We start from the raw sequence: 23468 nt of genomic DNA on the forward strand, positions 1-23468 counted from the left end.
TTACTTTAAGACAATCAAAACAAGTTTATGGCTTGAATAGTCCTTTTACCTTAGACGGATACCTTATGGCCCGCCTCTGAGTTATTGTGATAACACAAACTCTCTTTGTAACACTGGTGGTCGCCCCCCCCCCCTTGCCCCCACTCGAATTTTCATAGAGAGATGACACATTTTGTGTAGTTTCTCATTCCAGCTCTCGTGTTTATGTGTGTAATGTTATCACAGCGCCTTGAGCCTACATTTTGTTTGTTAACAGCGCTTTATCAATTAAATTATTATGACACTGAAAATGTAAAAGAGCAGCGGAACGGCCCAGCAATTTATTACAGTGATGACGTTCTTTCCAGACTATTTGGTATTTTCGTTACCCTTTCCTTATTATTACTATTAGAATTACTTTTATTATTGTTTATATACTAATTCGTTTATTATTACTATTATTATTACTATTATTTCTCAGTTGATTTGGTCAAAGAAGCCACCTTCGTGTTACCCACAGTAATAATACCCGATCATTCAGACGGAGTTGAGCCACAGTACCAACACAGTTACTATTATGAGTGGAGCTCAGTCTTTTTGTTTACGTGGGCACAGGTTAATGTACATGGTAACCATGTTTACGGCCTTTATTATTAACTACTTTGTAGATCTAGGGTCAGCCTTTTTGTTTAATTGGGCACAGATTGATATACATGGTAACCATGTTTACGGCCTTTATTATTAACTACTTTGTAGATCTAGGGTCAGCCTTTTTGTTTACGTGGGCACAGGTTGATGTACATGGTTACCATGTTTACGGCCTTTATTATTAACTACTTTGTAGATCTAGGGTCAGCCTTTTTGTTTAATTGGGCACAGATTGATGTACATGGTAACCATGTTTACTGCCTTTATTATTAACTACTTTGTAGATCTAGGGTCAGCCTTTTTGTTTACGTGGGCACAGGTTGATGTACATGGTAACCATGTTTACGGCCTTTATTATTAACTACTTTGTAAATCTAGGGTCAGCCTTTTTGTTTAATTGGGCACAGATTGATGTACATGGTAACCATGTTTACGGCCTTTATTATTAACTACTTTGTAGATCTAGGGTCAGCCTTTTTGTTTAATTGGGCACAGGTTGATGTACATGGTAACCATGTTTACGGCCTTTATTATTAACTACTTTGTAGATCTAGGGTCAGCCTTTTTGTTTAATTGGGCACAGGTTGATGTACATGGTAACCATGTTTACGGCCTTTATTATTAACTACTTTGTAGATCTAGGGTCAGCCTTTTTGTTTAATTGGGCACAGATTGATGTACATGGTAACCATGTTTACGGCCTTTATTATTAACTACTTTGTAGATCTAGGGTCAGCCTTTTTGTTTAATTGGGCACAGGTTGATGTACATGGTAACCATGTTTACGGCCTTTATTATTAACTACTTTGTAGATCTAGGGTCAGCCTTTTTGTTTAATTGGGCACAGATTGATATACATGGTAACCATGTTTACGGCCTTTATTATTAACTACTTTGTAGATCTAGGGTCAGCCTTTTTGTTTACGTGGGCACAGGTTGATGTACATGGTTACCATGTTTACGGCCTTTATTATTAACTACTTTGTAGATCTAGGGTCAGCCTTTTTGTTTAATTGGGCACAGATTGATGTACATGGTAACCATGTTTACTGCCTTTATTATTAACTACTTTGTAGATCTAGGGTCAGCCTTTTTGTTTACGTGGGCACAGGTTGATGTACATGGTAACCATGTTTACGGCCTTTATTATTAACTACTTTGTAAATCTAGGGTCAGCCTTTTTGTTTAATTGGGCACAGATTGATGTACATGGTAACCATGTTTACGGCCTTTATTATTAACTACTTTGTAGATCTAGGGTCAGCCTTTTTGTTTAATTGGGCACAGGTTGATGTACATGGTAACCATGTTTACGGCCTTTATTATTAACTACTTTGTAGATCTAGGGTCAGCCTTTTTGTTTAATTGGGCACAGGTTGATGTACATGGTAACCATGTTTACGGCCTTTATTATTAACTACTTTGTAGATCTAGGGTCAGCCTTTTTGTTTAATTGGGCACAGATTGATGTACATGGTAACCATGTTTACGGCCTTTATTATTAACTACTTTGTAGATCTAGGGTCAGCCTTTTTGTTTAATTGGGCACAGGTTGATGTACATGGTAACCATGTTTACGGCCTTTATTATTAACTACTTTGTAGATCTAGGGTCAGCCTTTTTGTTTAATTGGGCACAGGTTGATGTACATGGTAACCATGTTTACGGCCTTTATTATTAACTACTTTGTAGATCTAGGGTCAGCCTTTTTGTTTAATTGGGCACAGATTGATGTACATGGTAACCATGTTTACGGCCTTTATTATTAACTACTTTGTAGATCTAGGGTCAGCCTTTTTGTTTAATTGGGCACAGGTTGATGTACATGGTAACCATGTTTACGGCCTTTATTATTAACTACTTTGTAGATCTAGGGTCAGCCTTTTTGTTTAATTGGGCACAGATTGATATACATGGTAACCATGTTTACGGCCTTTATTATTAACTACTTTGTAGATCTAGGGTCAGCCTTTTTGTTTACGTGGGCACAGGTTGATGTACATGGTTACCATGTTTACGGCCTTTATTATTAACTACTTTGTAGATCTAGGGTCAGCCTTTTTGTTTAATTGGGCACAGATTGATGTACATGGTAACCATGTTTACTGCCTTTATTATTAACTACTTTGTAGATCTAGGGTCAGCCTTTTTGTTTACGTGGGCACAGGTTGATGTACATGGTAACCATGTTTACGGCCTTTATTATTAACTACTTTGTAAATCTAGGGTCAGCCTTTTTGTTTAATTGGGCACAGATTGATGTACATGGTAACCATGTTTACGGCCTTTATTATTAACTACTTTGTAGATCTAGGGTCAGCCTTTTTGTTTAATTGGGCACAGGTTGATGTACATGGTAACCATGTTTACGGCCTTTATTATTAACTACTTTGTAGATCTAGGGTCAGCCTTTTTGTTTAATTGGGCACAGGTTGATGTACATGGTAACCATGTTTACGGCCTTTATTATTAACTACTTTGTAGATCTAGGGTCAGCCTTTTTGTTTAATTGGGCACAGATTGATATACATGGTAACCATGTTTACGGCCTTTATTATTAACTACTTTGTAGATCTAGGGTCAGCCTTTTTGTTTACGTGGGCACAGGTTGATGTACATGGTTACCATGTTTACGGCCTTTATTATTAACTACTTTGTAGATCTAGGGTCAGCCTTTTTGTTTAATTGGGCACAGATTGATGTACATGGTAACCATGTTTACTGCCTTTATTATTAACTACTTTGTAGATCTAGGGTCAGCCTTTTTGTTTACGTGGGCACAGGTTGATGTACATGGTAACCATGTTTACGGCCTTTATTATTAACTACTTTGTAGATCTAGGGTCAGCCTTTTTGTTTACGTGGGCACAGGTTGATGTACATGGTAACCATGTTTACGGCCTTTATTATTAACTACTTTGTAGATCTAGGGTCAGCCTTTTTGTTTACGTGGGCACAGGTTGATGTACATGGTAACCATGTTTACGGCCTTTATTATTAACTACTTTGTAAATCTAGGGTCAGCCTTTTTGTTTAATTGGGCACAGATTGATGTACATGGTAACCATGTTTACGGCCTTTATTATTAACTACTTTGTAGATCTAGGGTCAGCCTTTTTGTTTACGTGGGCACAGGTTGATGTACATGGTAACCATGTTTACGGCCTTTATTATTAACTACTTTGTAGATCTAGGGTCAGCCTTTTTGTTTACGTGGGCACAGGTTGATGTACATGGTAACCATGTTTACGGCCTTTATTATTAACTACTTTGTAAATCTAGGGTCAGCCTTTTTGTTTAATTGGGCACAGATTGATGTACATGGTAACCATGTTTACGGCCTTTATTATTAACTACTTTGTAGATCTAGGGTCAGCCTTTTTGTTTACGTGGGCACAGGTTGATGTACATGGTTACCATGTTTACGGCCTTTATTATTAACTACTTTGTAGATCTAGGGTCAGCCTTTTTGTTTAATTGGGCACAGGTTGATGTACATGGTAACCATGTTTACGGCCTTTATTATTAACTACTTTGTAGATCTAGGGTCAGCCTTTTTGTTTAATTGGGCACAGGTTGATGTACATGGTAACCATGTTTACGGCCTTTATTATTAACTACTTTGTAGATCTAGGGTCAGCCTTTTTGTTTAATTGGGCACAGATTGATGTACATGGTAACCATGTTTACGGCCTTTATTATTAACTACTTTGTAGATCTAGGGTCAGCCTTTTTGTTTAATTGGGCACAGGTTGATGTACATGGTAACCATGTTTACGGCCTTTATTATTAACTACTTTGTAGATCTAGGGTCAGCCTTTTTGTTTAATTGGGCACAGATTGATATACATGGTAACCATGTTTACGGCCTTTATTATTAACTACTTTGTAGATCTAGGGTCAGCCTTTTTGTTTACGTGGGCACAGGTTGATGTACATGGTTACCATGTTTACGGCCTTTATTATTAACTACTTTGTAGATCTAGGGTCAGCCTTTTTGTTTAATTGGGCACAGATTGATGTACATGGTAACCATGTTTACTGCCTTTATTATTAACTACTTTGTAGATCTAGGGTCAGCCTTTTTGTTTACGTGGGCACAGGTTGATGTACATGGTAACCATGTTTACGGCCTTTATTATTAACTACTTTGTAGATCTAGGGTCAGCCTTTTTGTTTAATTGGGCACAGATTGATGTACATGGTAACCATGTTTACTGCCTTTATTATTAACTACTTTGTAGATCTAGGGTCAGCCTTTTTGTTTAATTGGGCACAGGTTGATGTACATGGTAACCATGTTTACGGCCTTTATTATTAACTACTTTGTAGATCTAGGGTCAGCCTTTTTGTTTAATTGGGCACAGATTGATGTACATGGTAACCATGTTTACGGCCTTTATTATTAACTACTTTGTAGATCTAGGGCTTATAGTGAGTTAGTGTTAATAGGTCGTTGTTTTGACATCACATCGAACTGTGTCAATAAATCTTCAACGTAGCTAATGGTTCTATTATGGTTGGCATGTAAAACAATATCATTACCCTCACTTCTCATCCACGGCTGATTCCAGTATCGTAGCTAGGGATTTTTTGGGACCCGGGGAGCTTGTTCTCTTTAAGGGGATCCTGCATTTTGACATGCGACTTCATGTCATGAGATAATGGCGTAAAAAAATTATTAAAAAAATGTAATGTAAAAAAAATAAATAAATTCGAAAACTCATTTACAGGCCGCCATCAAGTAGTGACCCGGGGGGGATTTTCAAATTCTCCCCCCAAACCCCCACAATAGCTACGCCACTGGCTGATTCCATGCTTTTGCGTATTAGAGAACACAAAGTAATTTTGAAGAATCAGTAAAAAAAGAAAATCGATGTGGCACCAGACCCATTAGATCAAATTGTTTTCCTACGGTGGGAAGCGTGGTCGAGAGGCTAAGTGCGCTTGAACTTGGCTTGTCTTGGCTACCTAGAAGGGGGCTCGAGGTTCGACTCCCGACTCGGGCAGAGTTGCGTTTACTGAGCGCCTAAAGGTAGCTCGGAAAATCAACTCCTAGATACCCCCCCCCCCCCCACTGGTCCACAAATGAGATTGGACCAAAGCGCTCTGAGCATGCTATAAGCATGAAAGTAGCGCTATATAAAAGCTATAATAATAATAATAATAATATATTTATCTAGAAATTATATGTTTTTTTTTATACTAGAAGGCAATATCAGTAAGAAACAATCAATCCATTTTAATTAGCTGAAATATTTTTGTTGTGTTCTAAAATGACCTCCATTTAAACCTATATGTAAGAGAAGTCCCTGTAGTAGAAGTTATTATTTACTTTTAACACAGATAATATTGTCACAGAAGAGTGAATAACGTTAAGAGAATAACAAAAAAAAAATGGACCTCATTCACCAATCGTAAACAAACAACATTAAGTGACGTACTTCTCTATCTCTTCTATACAAATTACGATCTAATTTTAATCAACAATTATCACGTGACGTTCATTTTGGTTAGTATAGTTCCATGGGTGAATGAAGTCCATGAAAAAAAAAATTGTTTCCGCTTCTAGAAATTTCGACAATACAAAATAGAAACTGAAGAGACCGGCTTGTTTCTGGATTCTAATCGGTTCATAGGGTCATTATGTTATGATCGTCCGCCTCTAACGCTGCAGGCTTTATTTTTGTTACAAAACGTACTATCTTATCTTATCTTATCTTATATAATACAGACGTTACTTCAAAAAAAAAGATGATGATTACGTCCTACGCGTCGTGCATTTAGTCATATATATTAATCAATTACCTAAATTCTGCCAAGTCACTGGTTTTCCAGGTTAGCTCAGGCAACCCATTCCATGCTCTAATAGCTCTAGGGAAGAAGGAGCATTTGTACAAATTTGTCCTAGCATATGGGACGAGGAAATGTGTCTTTATCTTTGTGTCTTTCTGAGTATTTTATTACATTTTTTGTTTGTTTTTGTATTTGAAGATTATGGTTCAGTGTTTTATGTATAATTGCTACTTTACTTTTAAGTCTTCTATCCTGAAGGCTTTCTAAATTTAGAGATGTATGTATGTACTATGTACTTTATGTAAGTACTGTACTAGTGGCCTTTTAACTGCATAAACTGAAAGTGTTCTCCACCTTAACTTTCTGGACCTGACACGTCCTCAAGACGCTAGGTAAAAGACATGTACTCTTTGTGGCTAATATACAGTAATTCATTAGGCTCCTTTTGAATCCTATATCCGAGATACTGGTCGTGAGCCTCTGCGTTCTTAATTCGCCGAAGATGTTCTTGCATCATGTTGCATGGTTGGGTCGAATTTTTGTTTCAAGAAGATGTTCTTGCATCATGTTGCATGGTTGGGTCGAATTTTTGTTTAGAGCATCTCAAACCAAGCGTAACAACTGACCTGACGGTTACAAGGGATTCCCCTATCGCGGGGCCTGGAACGGTTAACCCACTTGCCACCCCCCCCCCTTTAGGCCGCTACTGGCTATGGCTAAATTTAACATCTAAACTTTTGTTGTATTTTTAATAGTCATTACAAAATCTTCCATTAGGTTTAACGTTTCTTTTTTGCTCCATTTATTTCAACTAATAGGAGTTAATATTCAGGTCAGTATCCAAGCCTCAGAGTCTGACAACACGCCCTGGCTAAAATGTCCACAGAACTATTTCGTCAGCAATGTCAACAATCTTAACCTTTACTGTGGTTTTGAGATCTACATCAAAAGAATTAACATTACCATCTCAGCAGTCAGCCCCTTCTCTGTTAAAGCCATACATATAAGCGGAGGTAACTCATTCAAATCTTTAATAAAAATCGTTATTATTTACTTGATTTCAAAATACTACAAAAGTTATGATTTTTTTAAATTTTAATTTAAAATGCTTTACATCGTTTATGGATCACATTTAATTATTTGGCTAATTTGGCTGCTTTGGGGTTGTCAGAAACATTTATGGTAGAACGTCGTTTATGAGGACGACAGTCATCCGGAATCCCAAATACTATTTCTTTCCCTTGTCCGATACCACACAAAATGAGTAATTACCACTAGTTAATTAACTAATTGGTTAGTTTTTATATTGAATGTCAGTTGAAGAGATAGATGCACGAAATTTCAATCTGAGCCGAAATTGAGAGTGGGAGAAATAGTGAGTACAAACATTTTATCAGACAGACAGCGTGAGTTGATATAAGTTTTATAAAAAAAAAATCGTCACCCAGGTCATACGTCGGAAAGACCAAGAATGGAAAAACTTGCGATATCAAATATTTTTTAAACAAGTCTTTCGACGCATGTACTACTGGGTACCACATTCGTTACTGAGGGACAGAAGTTCTGAACACTGACATGGGATGTCGCTACCTGTGGGCAGTGAAGACTCATTGCCCGGTCTTACTGACCTTTGACGTGACAAGTCCATTGCCTACAGGTGCGAGGTTGCAGGTCAGTGTCCAGGCCCTCTATGACGATTGGTGTCTCTACGACAGAGGACGAAAACGAAGAAACTAACTGTTAGAGTTAGACCAATGGTTGTTATGCTATGTAGACGTATGTCTAAAGAACTTGTTGTGCCAGTTAGGACAACCAGAAGTGGTAGAGTAACCTATGTCTTAAGAACTTGTGCCAGTTAGGACAACCAGAAGTGGTAGAGTAATGTAGACGTATGTCTAAAGAACTTGTTGTGCCAGTTAGGACAACTAGAAGTGGTACAGTAACCTATGTCTAAAGAACTTGTGCCAGTTAGGACAACCAGAAGTGGTAGAGTAACCTATGTCTAAAGAACTTGTGCCAGTTAGGACAACCAGAAGTGGTAGAGTAACCTATGTCTAAAGAACTTGTTGTGCCAGTAAGGACAACCAGAAGTGGTAGAGTAACCTATGTCTAAAGAACTTGTTGTGCCAGTTAGGACAACTAGAAGTGGTACAGTAACCTATGTCTAAAGAACTTGTTGTGCCAGTTAGGACAACTAGAAGTGGTAGAGTAATGTAGACGTATGTCTAAAGCACTTGTTGTGCCAGTTAGGACAACTAGATGTGGTACAGTAACCTATGTCTAAAGAACTTGTTGTGCCAGTTAGGACAACTAGAAGTGGTAGAGTAACCTATGTCTAAAGAACTTGTTGTGCCAGTTAGAACAACTAGAAGTGGTAGAGTAACCTATGTCTAAAGAACTTGTGCCAGTTAAGACAACTAGAAGTGGTAGAGTAACCTATGTCTAAAGAACTTGTTGTGCCAGTTAGAACAACTAGAAGTGGTACAGTAACCTATGTCTAAAGAACTTGTTGTGCCAGTTAGGACAACTAGAAGTGGTAGAGTAACCTATGTCTAAAGAACTTGTTGTGCCAGTAAGGACAACTAGAAGTGGTAGAGTATCTATCTATCTATCTATCTATCTATCTATCTATCTATCTATCTATCTATCTATCTATCTATCTATATCTGTCTATTTATCTTCTTTATGATCTGACAGGTCGAGAACTGCAACCTCTAAAACAACCTCCTATCATAAACACACATTTTTTTGAGGGTCAGACACAGAACGGTCTCTTATTTTTGGATCTCTATTTCAATGAAAGTTTCTATGAGCAGACGTGCCGATTTCTGTTCCACAACAGCGTCCTTGTGAATCGATATGAGTTCCTCTTACATAACAAAGGTGAGTCACATTAGAAATGTGCAAAGGTGAGTCACATTAGAAATGTGCAAAGGTGAGTCACATTAGAAATGTGCAAAGGTGAGTCACATTAGAAATATGTAAATGTGAGGAGTGTCGTTGAGAAGCAATTGCACTTTTTGAGGACTCACTTTTTGTTCTCCGCATAGAAGTATGAAATTTTTGGTATTTGTAGATATATTAAGTATATGGTATTTGTAGATATATTAAGTATAAGGTATTTGTAGATATATTAAGTATATGGTATTTGTAGATATATTAGGTATATGGTATTTGTAGATATATTAGGTATATGGCATTTGTAGATATATTAGATATATGGCATTTGTAGATATATTAGGTATATGGTATTTGTAGATATATTAAGTATATGGTATTTGTATATATATTAAGTATATGGCATTTGTAGATATATTAAGTATATGGTATTTGTATATATATTAAGTATATGGGATTTGTAGATATATTCAGTATATGGGATTTGCAGATATATGAGGTATATGGTATTTGTAGATATATTAAGTATATGGTATATGTAGATATATTAAGTATAAGGTATTTGTAGATATATTAAGTATATGGTATTTGTAGATATATTAAGTATATGGGATTTGTAGATATATTCAGTATATGGGATTTGTAGATATATTAAGTATATAGGATTTGTAGATATATTAAGTATATTGTATTTGTAGATATATTAAGTATATGGGATTTGTAGATATATTAAGTATATGGTATTTGTAGATATATTAAGTATATGGGATTTGTAGATATATTAAGTATATGGTATTTGTAGATATATTAAGTATATGGTATTTGTAGATATATTAAGTATATGGGATTTGTAGATATATTAAGTATATGGTATTTGTAGATATATTAAGTATATGGTATTTGTAGATATATTAAGTATATGGGATTTGTAGATATATTCAGTATATGAGATTTGTAGATATATTAAGTATATGGTATTTGTAGATATATTAAGTATATGGTATTTGTAGATATATTAAGTATATGGTATTTGTAGATATATTAAGTATATGGGATTTGTAGATATATTCAGTATATGGGATTTGTAGATATATTCAGTATATGCAAAATACCTAGGTGTTATAATAAATGAAAAACTGTCATGGAATCTCCATAATGATGAAACTATCAAAAAATCAAACAAAGCATTAGGGTTTATTAAAAGAAATGTCTATAAATCAAATAAGAACATAAAACTAAAATGTTATTTAATTAACCTTGGTTAGGCCAATAATAGAATATGCATCCTCTGTTTGGGACTCCTCAACTCAAGAAAACATTAAGAAACTGGAACAGACACAAAATAGAGCATTGAGATTCATAATAAACGAATATTCACATTTGACTAGAGTAACACCTTTAGTAAAATCACTAAATTTAGAAAGCCTTCAGGATAGAAGACTTAAAAGTAAAGTAGCAATTATACATAAAACACTGAACCATAATCTTAAAATACAAAAACAAAATTTAATAAAATACTCTGAAAGACACAAAGATAAAGGCACATTCCTCATCCCATATGCTAGGACAAATTTGTACCAATGTTCTTTCCCTAGCGCTATTAGAGCATGGAATGGGTTGCCTGAGCTAGCCAGGAAAACCAGTGACTTGGCAGAATTTGGTCATTGGTTAATATGCATGACTAAATGCATGACGCGTAGGACGTAATCATCTTCTTTTTTTGAAGTAACGTCTGTATCACATAAGATAAGATATAGATGGTAAATATATTCAAAATCAATAACTCTGAACAAAAAAGTGTATTACTTGAACAGTTGTCAAAGTACAAAATGATTGTATCAAGAAATATATCAAATAAAGAAAAAATTAATAGGGTTACAGAATATATAGGTAGCAAAAGGGTCTTTGTACTATCAGGAAATACTGTACACTTTCTTAAAATGTTTGTAAAATGTTTTACATGTTTCGGATGTTCCTTCAGAGTTGAAGATAATTACTTACTGGTCCAAACCTCCCGCAGGACGACGGGGGATGGAAGCGGGCAGGGTTTGAACCTGGGACCATCAATAAATCTGAACGACAGTCCAGCGCACAAACCGCACGACCAGGCAGCCATATCTTAAAGTACTTTTTAACACATACCTTCATACACATGACATAATGTTGGCTTTGAATGCTATTTCCCCTTTTAGACTCTACAATCTGAATAATATATAATGTAAAGGTCATCTGTTTCAGTGGCCCACTGTAATCGAGGTTGTCATGTGGTTAGCACTACGACCAACCGACTTTACTTTTTCCCAACTAATGTCAGGTACCCTTTAGAACTGGGTGGACTCAGAGGAGCCCAAAGATCCCAAAACTAAAAATCCCTGTCTTAACCAGTATTTTAACCCGGATCACCAGTTTGGAAGCAAGACGTTTTACCACTCCGCCACTCTAATACTGAATCTACCACTACCACTTTAAGACTGAATCTACCACTACCACTCTAATACTGAATCTACCACTACCACTTTAAGACTGAATCTACCACTACCACTTTAAGACTGAATCTACCACTACCACTTTAAGACTGAATCTACCACTACCACTTTAAGACTGAATCTACAACTACCACTTTAAGACTGAAATAACATTTAAAAAAATCTTATATACAGTCTCTGAATTCTCCGCGGCTTTCTAATTTTAAAACAAACTAAATGATATGTTCTATGTTGCTCTTTGAGCGTAATTAATTTTGAAAAGCTAGTTACTGGTAATTTAATTGTTTTGTTTAAGAGCAGCACTGAGTATCAATAGGCCTACCTCACTGTTCCTCATAACGCAAAGTGTGTTGGGTTTAAGTTAAAGACACATTTCCTCGTCCCATATGCTAGGACAAATTTGTACAAATACTCCTTCTTCCCTAGTGCTATTAGATCATGGAATGGGTTGCCTGAGCTAGCCAGGAAAACCAGTGACTTGGCAGAATTTAAGTCATTGGTTAATATGCATGACTAAATGCATGACGCGTAGGACGTAATCATCTTCTTTTTTGAAGTAACGTCTGTATTATATAAGATAAGATAAGATAAGATAAGATAGGTTAATTGTCAACGCTATTTCTCCCTCTCGCATTCTCCGATCAAGCTGATATTTTAAATCATTTATTGTACCTAACAAAACACGAATCAATAAAAAAAAAATTCTCAACTAGTCAATTAATTATTGATAATTAACAGGGGCGGACTTGCAGTTAAAATCGGCTCAGGCATTTCTATACAACCCAGCCCACAGATAGTATATCACGGGATGGGCGTCCAGTTCTAGGTCTACCTGTCCTCAAATTCATTACATTAAGTTTGATAATGTATCGGTAAATAAAAGCATGCATAAAGTGACCACTGTATCCTTATAAGAAATATAAGCCTTATGTTGCTTTTTAATCACTAAGTATATAGGCCCTAAAGGGATGGGGCCTGCTAGTAGCACTGTCTACAGATGTAGGCTATTACATTTTTTTCGGATGTGTTAGATTAAATTAGCTAAGAGGGCCTCTTTTTACAAGGAATATTATAAAATCTTTATAAAATATTGTATATTAAGGCATTTTGGTTGCCCTACCGACCCATCTATCTATCTATCTATCTATCTATCTATCTATCTATCTATCTATCTATCTATCTATCTATCTATCTATCTATCTATCTATCTATCTATCTATCTATCTATTGGTCTGTCTGTCTGTCTGTCTGCCTGTCTATCTATCTATCTATCTATCTATCTATCTATCTATCTATCTATCTATCTATCTATCTATCTATCTATCTATCTATCTATCTATCTATCTATCTATTGAACGGTCTGTCTGTCTGTCTGTCTGTCTGTCTGTCTATATCTATCTATCTATCTATCTATCTATCTATCTATCTATCTATCTATCTATCTATCTATCTATCTATCTATCTATCTATCTATCTGTCTGTCTGTATGTCTGTCTATGTCTGTCTATCTTGCGTACTAAACACATAAAACAGTACTTACGTCTTCTATAAATAAATCTATCTATCTATCTATCTATCTATCTATCTATCTATCTATCTATCTATCTATCTATCTATCTATCTATCTATCTATCTATCTATCTATCTGTCTGTCTGTCTGTATGTCTGTCTATGTCTGTCTATCTTGCGTACTAAACACATAAAACAGTACTTACGTCTTCTATAAATAAATAAATAAATAAATATTTAATTTTGTATCTGTTTCTTTCACTGGCATATACAAAGTAAGAGCCATAACATTAGAATCGTTCCCACCACGTAACTCTCAACGCCTACTGGTTACCCAGAACTCTCTTGGCCCTGGCCCATACATGATGCTTCCTAAAGACAATGCACCATTGAATGAAGTAGTTATAACTTTCACAACGATAGAGCCCTTAACAGATTGCAGAGGAATCCGGATTCTTGGAGGTTAGTTCAATTCAGCATCATTAGTATACCATTACCACAAGATGTGGAAACTTGTATAACAAATAAAAACCTTTGACTAACACACTGTTTTGATGTTCTTCTAGTGTTAAAGATTTCCTATTTTAGTTCATTATTGAATTGCAGCAAAGACAAGTCTAAATTTTGTAGCAGTTTGAGGTTTGTTAACTCTTTCTCTCCTAACTGACGATACCAACGTTGATGTGGTAAATAATTATGGAGAAAAAGAGTTTATACACGTACATTTCTATACACAGTTCTTTCTTTCGTCTCCAACTCTATTTTTAAATTCTAACACGTCTCGTACTTCACGTTCTAGCCCACTCAACAAGCTCTAACTCAATCTACAAGCTCTAACTCTCTCTACCATCTCTAACTCTCTCTACAAGTTCTAACTCTCTCTACAAGTTCTAACTCTCTCTACAAGTTCTAACTCTCTATACAAGTTCTAACTCTCTATACAAGCTCTAACTCAATCTACAAGCTCTAACTCTCTCTACCATCTCTAACTCACTCTACAAGCTCTAACTCTCTACAAGCTCTAACTCTCTCTACAAGCTCTAACTATTTCTACAATCTCTAACTCTTTCTACAAGTTCTAACTCTCTCTACAAGTTCTAACTCTTTCTACAAGTTCTAACTCTCTCTACAAGTTCTAACTCACTCTACAAGTTCTAACTCACTCTACAAGTTCTAACTCTTTCTACAAGTTCTAACTCTTTCTACAAGTTCTAACTCTCTCTACAAGTTCTAACTCTCTCTACAAGTTCTAACTCTCTCTACAAGTTCTAACTCTCTCTACAAGTTCTAACTCTCTCTACAAGTTCTAACTCTTTCTACAAGTTCTAACTCTCTCTACAAGTTCTAACTCTCTCTACAAGTTCTAACTCTTTCTACAAGTTCTATCTCTCTTTATAAGCCGTAACTCTCTCTACAAGTTCTAACTTACTCTAAAATTTTTCACTCACACTCTACAAGCTCTAACTCTCTCTACAAGTTTTAACTTACTCTACAAGTTTTCACTCACACTCTACAAGCACTAACTCTCACTACAAGTTCTAACTCACTCTACAAGTTTTCACTCACACTCTACAAGCTCTAACTCTCTCTACAAGTTCTAACTCTTTCTACAAGTTCTAACTCTCTCTACAATCTCTAACTCTATCTACAAGCTCTAACTCACTACAAGCTCTAACTCTCTACAAGGTCTAACTCTCTACAAGCTCTAATTCTCTCTACAAGCTCTAACTCTCTCTACAAACTCTAACTCTCTCTACAAGCTCTAACTCATTTTGACATTGTCACTTGCACTTTTCTTAGCGCAACTCACCACACACAGTAAAGGAAATTTTGGCAATGACCATTATACTTATGGACTTTTGGACTTACGGACTTACGGACTTAGGAACTTTTATTAAATTTTGGGGTCATATTTCATGTTTCCTTTTTTACCTCAAGTAATCAACAAAGCTCCTATTGGAAGTCTATCCATGCTATGTTATACGCGGTAATATTTTTTTTTTCAGACAATACATGTCCTGACGGCTTTTATAGTTCAAGATGTGATAATCAGTGCATATGTCCTCTAGGCCAATGTTGGGTCAGCACTGGAGACTGTAAAATAAACAAAACAATGGAAAGTGGTAAGTCTCTCTCTCACTCTCTTACCAAAAAAGAGGCTAACGGTGGTTAAAGAACACACTGAGTCATCACACGTGCTCATCATTTTGACAAATTAAGTGGATAATTTTATTAACGATGATAATGAAGTATTCATTAATAATCTGCTCATTAAAATTGTTCTTAAAAGAAGAAATTGAAAAAAACAAATCACACATGGAATATTATATCTATGGTTCCTATTCATATTTGCGTTTACTAAGACGGTGACCTACAAAGGGGACTAATTCAGGTTATACAACCACTTTAGTCAAGTAAAATTTCGTTCCCTTGTTGGAGATACCAAACAAAATAATTGGTTAGGCCAATAATAGAATATGCATCCACTGTTTGGGACCCCTCAACTCAAGAAAACATTAAGAAACTAGAACAGACACAAAATAGAGCAGTGCGATTCATAACAAACGAGTATTCACATTTGACTAGAGTAACACCTTTATTAAAATCACTAAATTTAGAAAGCTTTCAGGACAGAAGGCTCAAAAGTAAAGTAGCAATAATACATAAAACACTGAACCATAATCTTCAAATACAAAAACAAAATTTAATAAAATACTCTGAAAGACACAAAGATAAAGGCACATTCCTCGTCCCATATGCTAGGACAAATTTGTACAAATACTCCTTCTTCCCTAGTGCTATTAGAGCATGGAATGGGTTTCCTGAGCTAGCCAGGAAAACCAGTGACTTGGCAGAATTTAAGTCATTGGTTAATATGCATGACTAAATGCATGACGCGTAGGACGTAATCATCTTCTTTTTTGAAGTAGCGTCTGTATTATATAAGATAAGATAAGATAATTAATTACAAATAGTTAATTAGTTACTTTTTAAAAAATTGAATCCTTATTTGTCAGGTAGAGAAATGATTGTGCAAAATTTCAGCTTTATCCAACATGGAGTATGGGAGAAATAAGGTGGACACATTTTTTACCAGACTGACAGACAGAGTGAATTATTACAAGATTTGTATAAAAAAAAAAAAACTGTAAGAACCCCTTGAAAACAAATTTATATGATGTTAAATGTGTCTTTTGCAAAGTCATTTTAACATTTTCTTTCAACAATCAACTTACTTTAATTTGTTCAGCTTCGTCAGCTTCTGTATTATTTTTTTTTAGAGAATGCTGTTTACTAATATTTCAGAAGGATGTAACTTCTTCTTCTTCTTGAAACTGTCTGGTAGAGTTGAGCCTTCAGCTCTTGGAACTCCATGCCAGCAAAAGTGAACAAGAGCTCCCTTTCACCGGCCTGAATGAGAACAGTGTACACTGTTCTGTCTGGCGAGGTGTCAGACTCGCGGCCAGAGACCGCGTGCACAGGGACCCCTGCCATTTTCTTTTTTCTCTACCAGGCTAACTGTGCGTATATAATTATATATAGATATGGCTCCTTCCGTCTCTGAAGACATTAGAAGTGTCCAGATGAAACTTTGGTTTCGTTTTTCTATACCAGGCTAACCGTGCAGGACACGCCATTTATGTAACGGCCCCTTGAGGAACGGCGCCTGAATTGTGACAAGGTTGTAGGAGCTTTTTTACAACTCCGCACAGTGCAATGAGGATGCTCTCGCAACCCCTTAGGCACCCCCACGGGCGTCTTTTTTTTGCTACCCTTTAGCCTAATCGTTTCCTCTTACGATCGTTTCCACCCGGGCGCCACTATGAGGCAGAGTAGCATGCCCAGGAGAAGGATGTAACAATAAACTAGCTGAATCTTGTTTCAGTTTTTCACAATAGTTTTGGAAAACAATATTTGTTGTGATGACTTCACCCTTTCTAATAACCTGAACTACTTTTACGAAGTAGAGCTTAATCACCAGACGGTCAATCCAGAACCGGACTAATCGTTCAAATGTATTTGTCAGGGGGGAGGTATGGTGAGAGTGAATATGTTAATTTGTTGATATTTTGATATAGTTATATCCCTTTGTTTATGTACACAAGTCTCAGAAAAAATTAACCCAACACCTCATACTGGGAAAGTAAGTGCCCCTCAGGCTAATTGAGCTGGAAAGATAAAGCAACATGATCCCCAAATTTCCAAATCTGATACTAAAACTTTCAAAGTCCTTCAATGTAACGTACGAGGAATTATTCCGAAGACACTTGAAATAACTAACCTGCTCCACAAAGAGTGTATGGATGTTGCCTTACTACAAGAATGCCTGATTGGTGAAAAAAAAAGTGTCTCAATACTCGGGTACTCTTGTTTTCCGCTGCTCCTGTGGGGATAGCCGATGCCTGGTTACATTGGTGGCTAATGCTCTGGTCGCCAAGAAAGTGTCCACAGACTTGAGTCAGGGGAGGACAGACACTTTGGTGTTAAAAATTTGGAAAAATAATAGTATATGTAGTGTATCAATGTTTATAATCCACCAAATCCAGAACTGGCTTTAGATGTCAGAGAGACAATAACTGTAGACACTATCATAGCTGGAGATCTAAATGCCCATTCACCTTCCTGGGGCTATGATGACACTGATCAGTCTGGTAAAAAAGTTCATGACCTGTGCAATTCTACTAACCTTTTTCTTTTGCAAAACAAACACTCTCCTCCTACTCTTCTGCATGCTAGCAATGGTTCACCATCACGACCAGATCTTTCTTTAGTCTCTGCTAATTTGGAATCTGTCATAACTTATCAAGTACTAGGCGATATTGGCAGTGACCACCTTCCAATATTACTGACTGCCACTCTTTCTAAAATGAGCACCAAGACCACTAAAGAACCACGAAAGTGGTGCTATAGTAAAGCTAATTGGAAAGGATATGAGACAGCTGTTGACAATGACCTTGAAAAAATCCATGTAGATCTAGCTCTGTCGACCTTGTGTACCGTCAAATAACAGCAGCTATCCTGGGCATGGCTAAAAAGTTTATTCCTCGAAATTTCCCTTGTGTGCTTTATTGAATATTAAAGTATTATTGTTATTCATCGATAGCTGGAGTTGGAGTTTGAGTTTATTTAGTAATAATTGTTCTTAATTGAAATTGAGTAACCCCTAACGAACCAAGCAAGAAAAGAACCTGACAGTATTCATTCTAAACCAGTGATGTCCAACCTAATTCAATCTGCGGGCCATTTTAATTTCCAACACTGGTTTCGCGGGCCACATGGTGAAAAAGATACAAAAACTTAATGAAATTGACCTGAAACTATTGTATTTCAAACCCGAGGATCTAGTACTTACATTGAACTATTCGAGTATCTGCATTTTCTCTTTACACTTCAAACAATGACGTAAGTTCTGTTTATATTTTGTTATTCTTGTTTTTTAAAAAAAACAGCCTCAGACTTTCTTTATAAAAACAAACATGTTGGCCAGCAAAGGTATCATGTTCTACAAAAAGTAAAGATCCGTTCACTTTTCCTAGTAGATTCTTTAGTCCTATTTCATGAACACACAAATATTAAATGCCTTGGTAGTAATCCATTAGAAAAAGAAAGTGAAAGCCCTAACGTAGGTAAAGATACATTTTGAACATTGGGGTTCTATCTTTTGTGCCGACGATTCGGCGGGCCGGATGGAAGCACGTCACGTACCGGATCTGGCCCGCGGGCCGTATTTTGGGCATCACTGTTCTAAACAAATATCTAACGTTGCAAGACTTCGTTCTATTTCAGTCACTCAGTTGTGCCCATGGGGCTACTACGGAGAAGGGTGCGACCTCCTCTGTCCAGTCAAGTGTGACGATAACGGATGTGATCCAATCTCTGGTCACTGCAGCGGATGTCAACCTGGTTATTTTGGTGACACGTGTCACGAAAGTAAGGATTTGTTAAGAAATCTTTCTTTCATAAACTAAAAGAAAGATTTTGTTAAGCTATCTTTATTTCTGAAATTAAAAGTAAGGTTTTGACTAGTGGTCTGTTTTTTTCCTAAATTAAAAGAAAGTTTTGATACGAATTCTTTCTTAAATTTAATTAAGGTTTTGTTTAGTTTTTCTTTTTCTTTCTTTCTTAAATTTTAAGTGTGGTAAGGTTTTATTAAATAATCTTTATTTCTTAAATTAAAATTAAGGTTTTCTTAAGTAATATTTCTCTCTTAAATTAAAAGTAAGGTTTTGTGAAAGTATGTACAGTTCTTAAATTAAAAGTAAGGCTTTTTAAAGTAATCTTTCTTTAATTAACTTATTTAAGGTTTGTTAAGCTATATTTCTTTCTTAAAGTAAGAGTAACGTTTTATTAAGAAATCTTTCTTTCTTAAAACTTAAATTAAGATTTTGTTAAGTAATGTTTCTTTCTTAAACTAAAATTCGCTTCGGAGTCTTGCAATAATAATAATAAGGCTTGTCTTCGAGTCCAAGGATTAATGAGAAATACAATATTTCCCGTGGCTACGCAGCCCCAACTGTGATCTGCATATTTAGCCAACTAACGCAGGCATAACCCTTGTCCGCCGGTGGTGAATTTAGTCACCCCATTTGCATTCAAAATTTCATTGATTTAAAGATCTTCTATGTATTTTAAACAATTATAACAGTAGCTCGGTTTTAAATAGTGAACTGAAGCAGGGACTCTTTACTTCTGATTGTGACTGCAGGTTCCCCTTATTACTGATACACTTCTGACTGCAGGTTCCCCTTATTACTGATACACTTCTGACTGCAGGTTCCCCTTATTACTGATACACTTCTGACTGCAGGTTCCCCTTATTACTGATACACTTCTGACTGCGGGTTCCCCTTATTACTGATACACTTCTGACTGCAGGTTCCCCTTATTACTGATACACTTCTGACTGCGGGTTCCCCTTATTACTGATACACTTCTGACTGTGGGTTCCCCTTATTACTGATACACTTCTGACTGCAGGTTCCCCTTATTACTGATACACTTCTGACTGCAGGTTCCCCTTATTACTGATACACTTCTGACTGCAGGTTCCCCTTATTACTGATACACTTCTGACTGCAGGTTCCCCTTATTACTGATACACTTCTGACTGTGGGTAACACTATTTGTCGTCCTAAGCCAGTTTCACTCTAGGCAGGCTCGTAGCTAGGAATTTTCTATCATCTGGGGGCCTGGGGGGGGGGGGGGAATTGGCCTCTTTGGAGGCCCTTGCATTTGGCGTAATATTTAATGTAAAAAACACTCATTTGGGGGCCCCCTCAAAGAATTCTCCCCCTCCTTCCCCGACCCTAGCTACGCCACGGATTCTATATTTAGTTTGGTGGAATTGAGAGCGCTCTCACATTATCTTTTAATGTTTTCGCCAACTATTCGTGTTAACCAACACATTCCTCAACTCGGTGAAACAAGCCCCCTCACATACATGTAAGGTCATTGGGGGCTTAATGGTCTCTGCAGAATCTTTATACTGGGTCGAGGAGCCAAGTTTATGGAGTTCATACTTCCCAGGTCACTGAGGTAACCCAATGTTGATCCGTTTTCTCTTACGCTGTTAGAGACTGTCAGCTCTCAATTATTGCCCTTTCTTCTGCATATATTCAATCTAGTGCAGCGGTTCTCAATCTTTTAAGCTCGGTGATCCCTTTTTACAATTCCTCATTTTGCCGCAACCCCCCCCCCCACCACACCCTCACACACACAGCAATAGAGAATAAACAAAAACAATCCATATTTTCGATGGTCATAGGCGACCCCTGGCAAATCGTCAATCGAGCCCCAAAGGGGTCGCGATCCACAGGCCGAGAACCCCTGATCTACTGAATAGAATCAGTTAATAAGTATCAACATTTCAATACCATTCAATTCTTTTCAGTCGATACCTATAATGGTCTGAATTGGGGTGTAGTTGAATCACAAATAGAGCTAAACACGAACTGTTGCTTTTAAAAAAAATAGTGATTGTAATAAAAGCGTCAACATTACATGAACACAACACAGTCAGCACCTAAACAAAATAAAATCAGTACTTGAACTAATTATCAACAATACTTAAACACAGCACACATTTAACTAAAACAATGTACAAACTGTACACAGTGCACACACTCTACTTAATCAATGCAAAAATGTTATCTAAACAAGATACAAACATTATCAAAACAAGACACAAACATAATCAAAATAAGACACAAACATTATCAAAACAAGACACAAACATTATCAAAACAAGACACAAACATTATAAAAAAAAAAGACACAAACATTATCAAAACAAGACACAAATATTATCAAAACAAGGCACAAACAATGCATAAATATTAAAATTGTCTCTAATGTTTAAAATGATTTTTAACTAATTTGAAAATTTCGTTGTACAGTTTGCAATCTCACTTACTACGGCAGTAACTGTCAGAACAGATGCAGCTCTCAGTGTTATCTTGATTTCTGCACTCCTAATACAGGACATTGTCTCGAGTGTCCATCTGGAAAGAAAGGGATCCTCTGTGAACAAGGTTAAAATTCATGTTTATTACAAAACTTAGATCAACTCTGTCTGGTAAAAAGTTTGTACACGCTATTTCTCCAACACCCAATACCGGATCAAGCTGAAATTTTTCCCATTTATTTCTTTTACTTGACAAAACAAGAATCAACAAGATTACAAATAGAGTTTGTGTTATCACAAAAACTCAGAAGCGGCACTTGGATCCCTACAGGATACGCCTATTTGAAAGAAATATTCAAGACATGATTTTGTTTTGATTGTCAAAAGTAATAATGTTCTAAAGACTCATTTGGCGTTGTAAAAATATTTTTTTCTGTAAAATACTTCAAGTGTTTCGGATGTTCCTTCAAAGTTAAAGATAATCTACTTCCCAGTCCAAACCTCCCGCTTAACTTAATAACAAACTAATAGCTTATTATTGTTAATGAGATGTATTACACATTTCAGCATGACAACTACAGAATATGTACTATATATCAGACGAGGGATTTTAACTCTTTCTCTCCGTAATTATTTACCACATTCTGGTGGAATCAAAGTTTTCAAAAGATTTTAATAATTTCCGGAGATTTCCAGGACTTTTCGTATATTTTGCAATTCAGGAGATTTCCAGGAGCTCCTGGTCAATCAAGAGGCCGCGGGAAATCTGTTATAAGTTATAAAATGGTTTAGTCTCATAATTTACACCTAGAATTAGCGCGGGTCCTATGAAAGTGGGGGCCCACTGCGGTCGCTTAGTTGCTGTGGCCTTAGGCCGGCCCTGCAAAAAAGCTAGTTATACATAAAACACTGAACTATAATCTTCAAATACAAAAACAAAATTTAATAAAATACTCATAAAGACACAAAGATAAGGACACATTCCTCGTCCCATATGCTAGGACTAATTTGTACTAATGCTATTAGAGCATGGAATGGGTTGCCTGAGCTAGTCAGGAAAACCAGTGACTTGGCGGAGTTAAGATCATTGGTTAATATGCATGACTAAATGCATGACGCTTAGGGCGTAATCATCTTTTTTGAAGTAACGTCTGTATTATATAAGATAAGATGATATGATCTTTAAAGCATTTCATTTAAAAATTTAATTTTAACTAGACCTAGAAATTCTAGATCTGAATCTAGGATTTTAATTAGAATATAAATCTAGATCTAGTATTAAAAATCTAGATTAGATCTAAATCTAACTAGTATGTATTTTTTTTTAATATGAGAAAGATGGCAAGGTGTAATAAGCATTGATGCATCTAGATCTTATAGCATTTCATTAAATCATTTATCCATATGAGTCAAAGGAAAAAAATCCACTTCGTCACAGGGCCTAGTTAGACTAAAAATGTCTTTATTAACACGAGAGACCTGACGATTGTTCATATACATTTATGTAACGAGTTCTTCTACCATTTTATTTCAAGATTTTTAAGTTATTTACATTTAAAAAAACCGGAACAACATATTATTGATCATGATTTTTTGCACAGTTTAAGCACGAAATTAAATGTAATATAAGTTAGAAAAGCCTATAAAAATTCGCTTGCATTGGTTTGTTTTAGATTTTAAAAAATCCGGATTAATCTTTTATAGAAACTTAAAAATATTGCAATGTTTTGGAAGAAACATTAAAGGTT

The 23468-nt window shown here is 36.0% G+C and overlaps 1 protein-coding gene across 1 annotated transcript in view; it reads left to right on the plus strand.

The window, feature by feature from the left end:
• Positions 1-466: 466 nt before the first annotated feature.
• Positions 467-23468, plus strand: part of LOC106051781 (multiple epidermal growth factor-like domains protein 10) — a 44091-nt gene continuing 21089 nt past the window's right edge. The window contains exons 1-7 of the mRNA XM_056030712.1: positions 467-607; positions 7242-7436; positions 9121-9306; positions 13593-13778; positions 15323-15439; positions 19104-19247; positions 21713-21847. Coding sequence (XP_055886687.1) covers positions 13679-13778; positions 15323-15439; positions 19104-19247; positions 21713-21847 — 496 coding nt within the window. The 5' untranslated portion in view covers positions 467-607; positions 7242-7436; positions 9121-9306; positions 13593-13678. The remainder of the gene's footprint in view (positions 608-7241; positions 7437-9120; positions 9307-13592; positions 13779-15322; positions 15440-19103; positions 19248-21712; positions 21848-23468) is intronic.

The sequence above is a fragment of the Biomphalaria glabrata genome, chromosome 5, assembly GCF_947242115.1.
Source record: "Biomphalaria glabrata chromosome 5, xgBioGlab47.1, whole genome shotgun sequence".
Lineage (NCBI taxonomy): Eukaryota > Metazoa > Mollusca > Gastropoda > Planorbidae > Biomphalaria > Biomphalaria glabrata.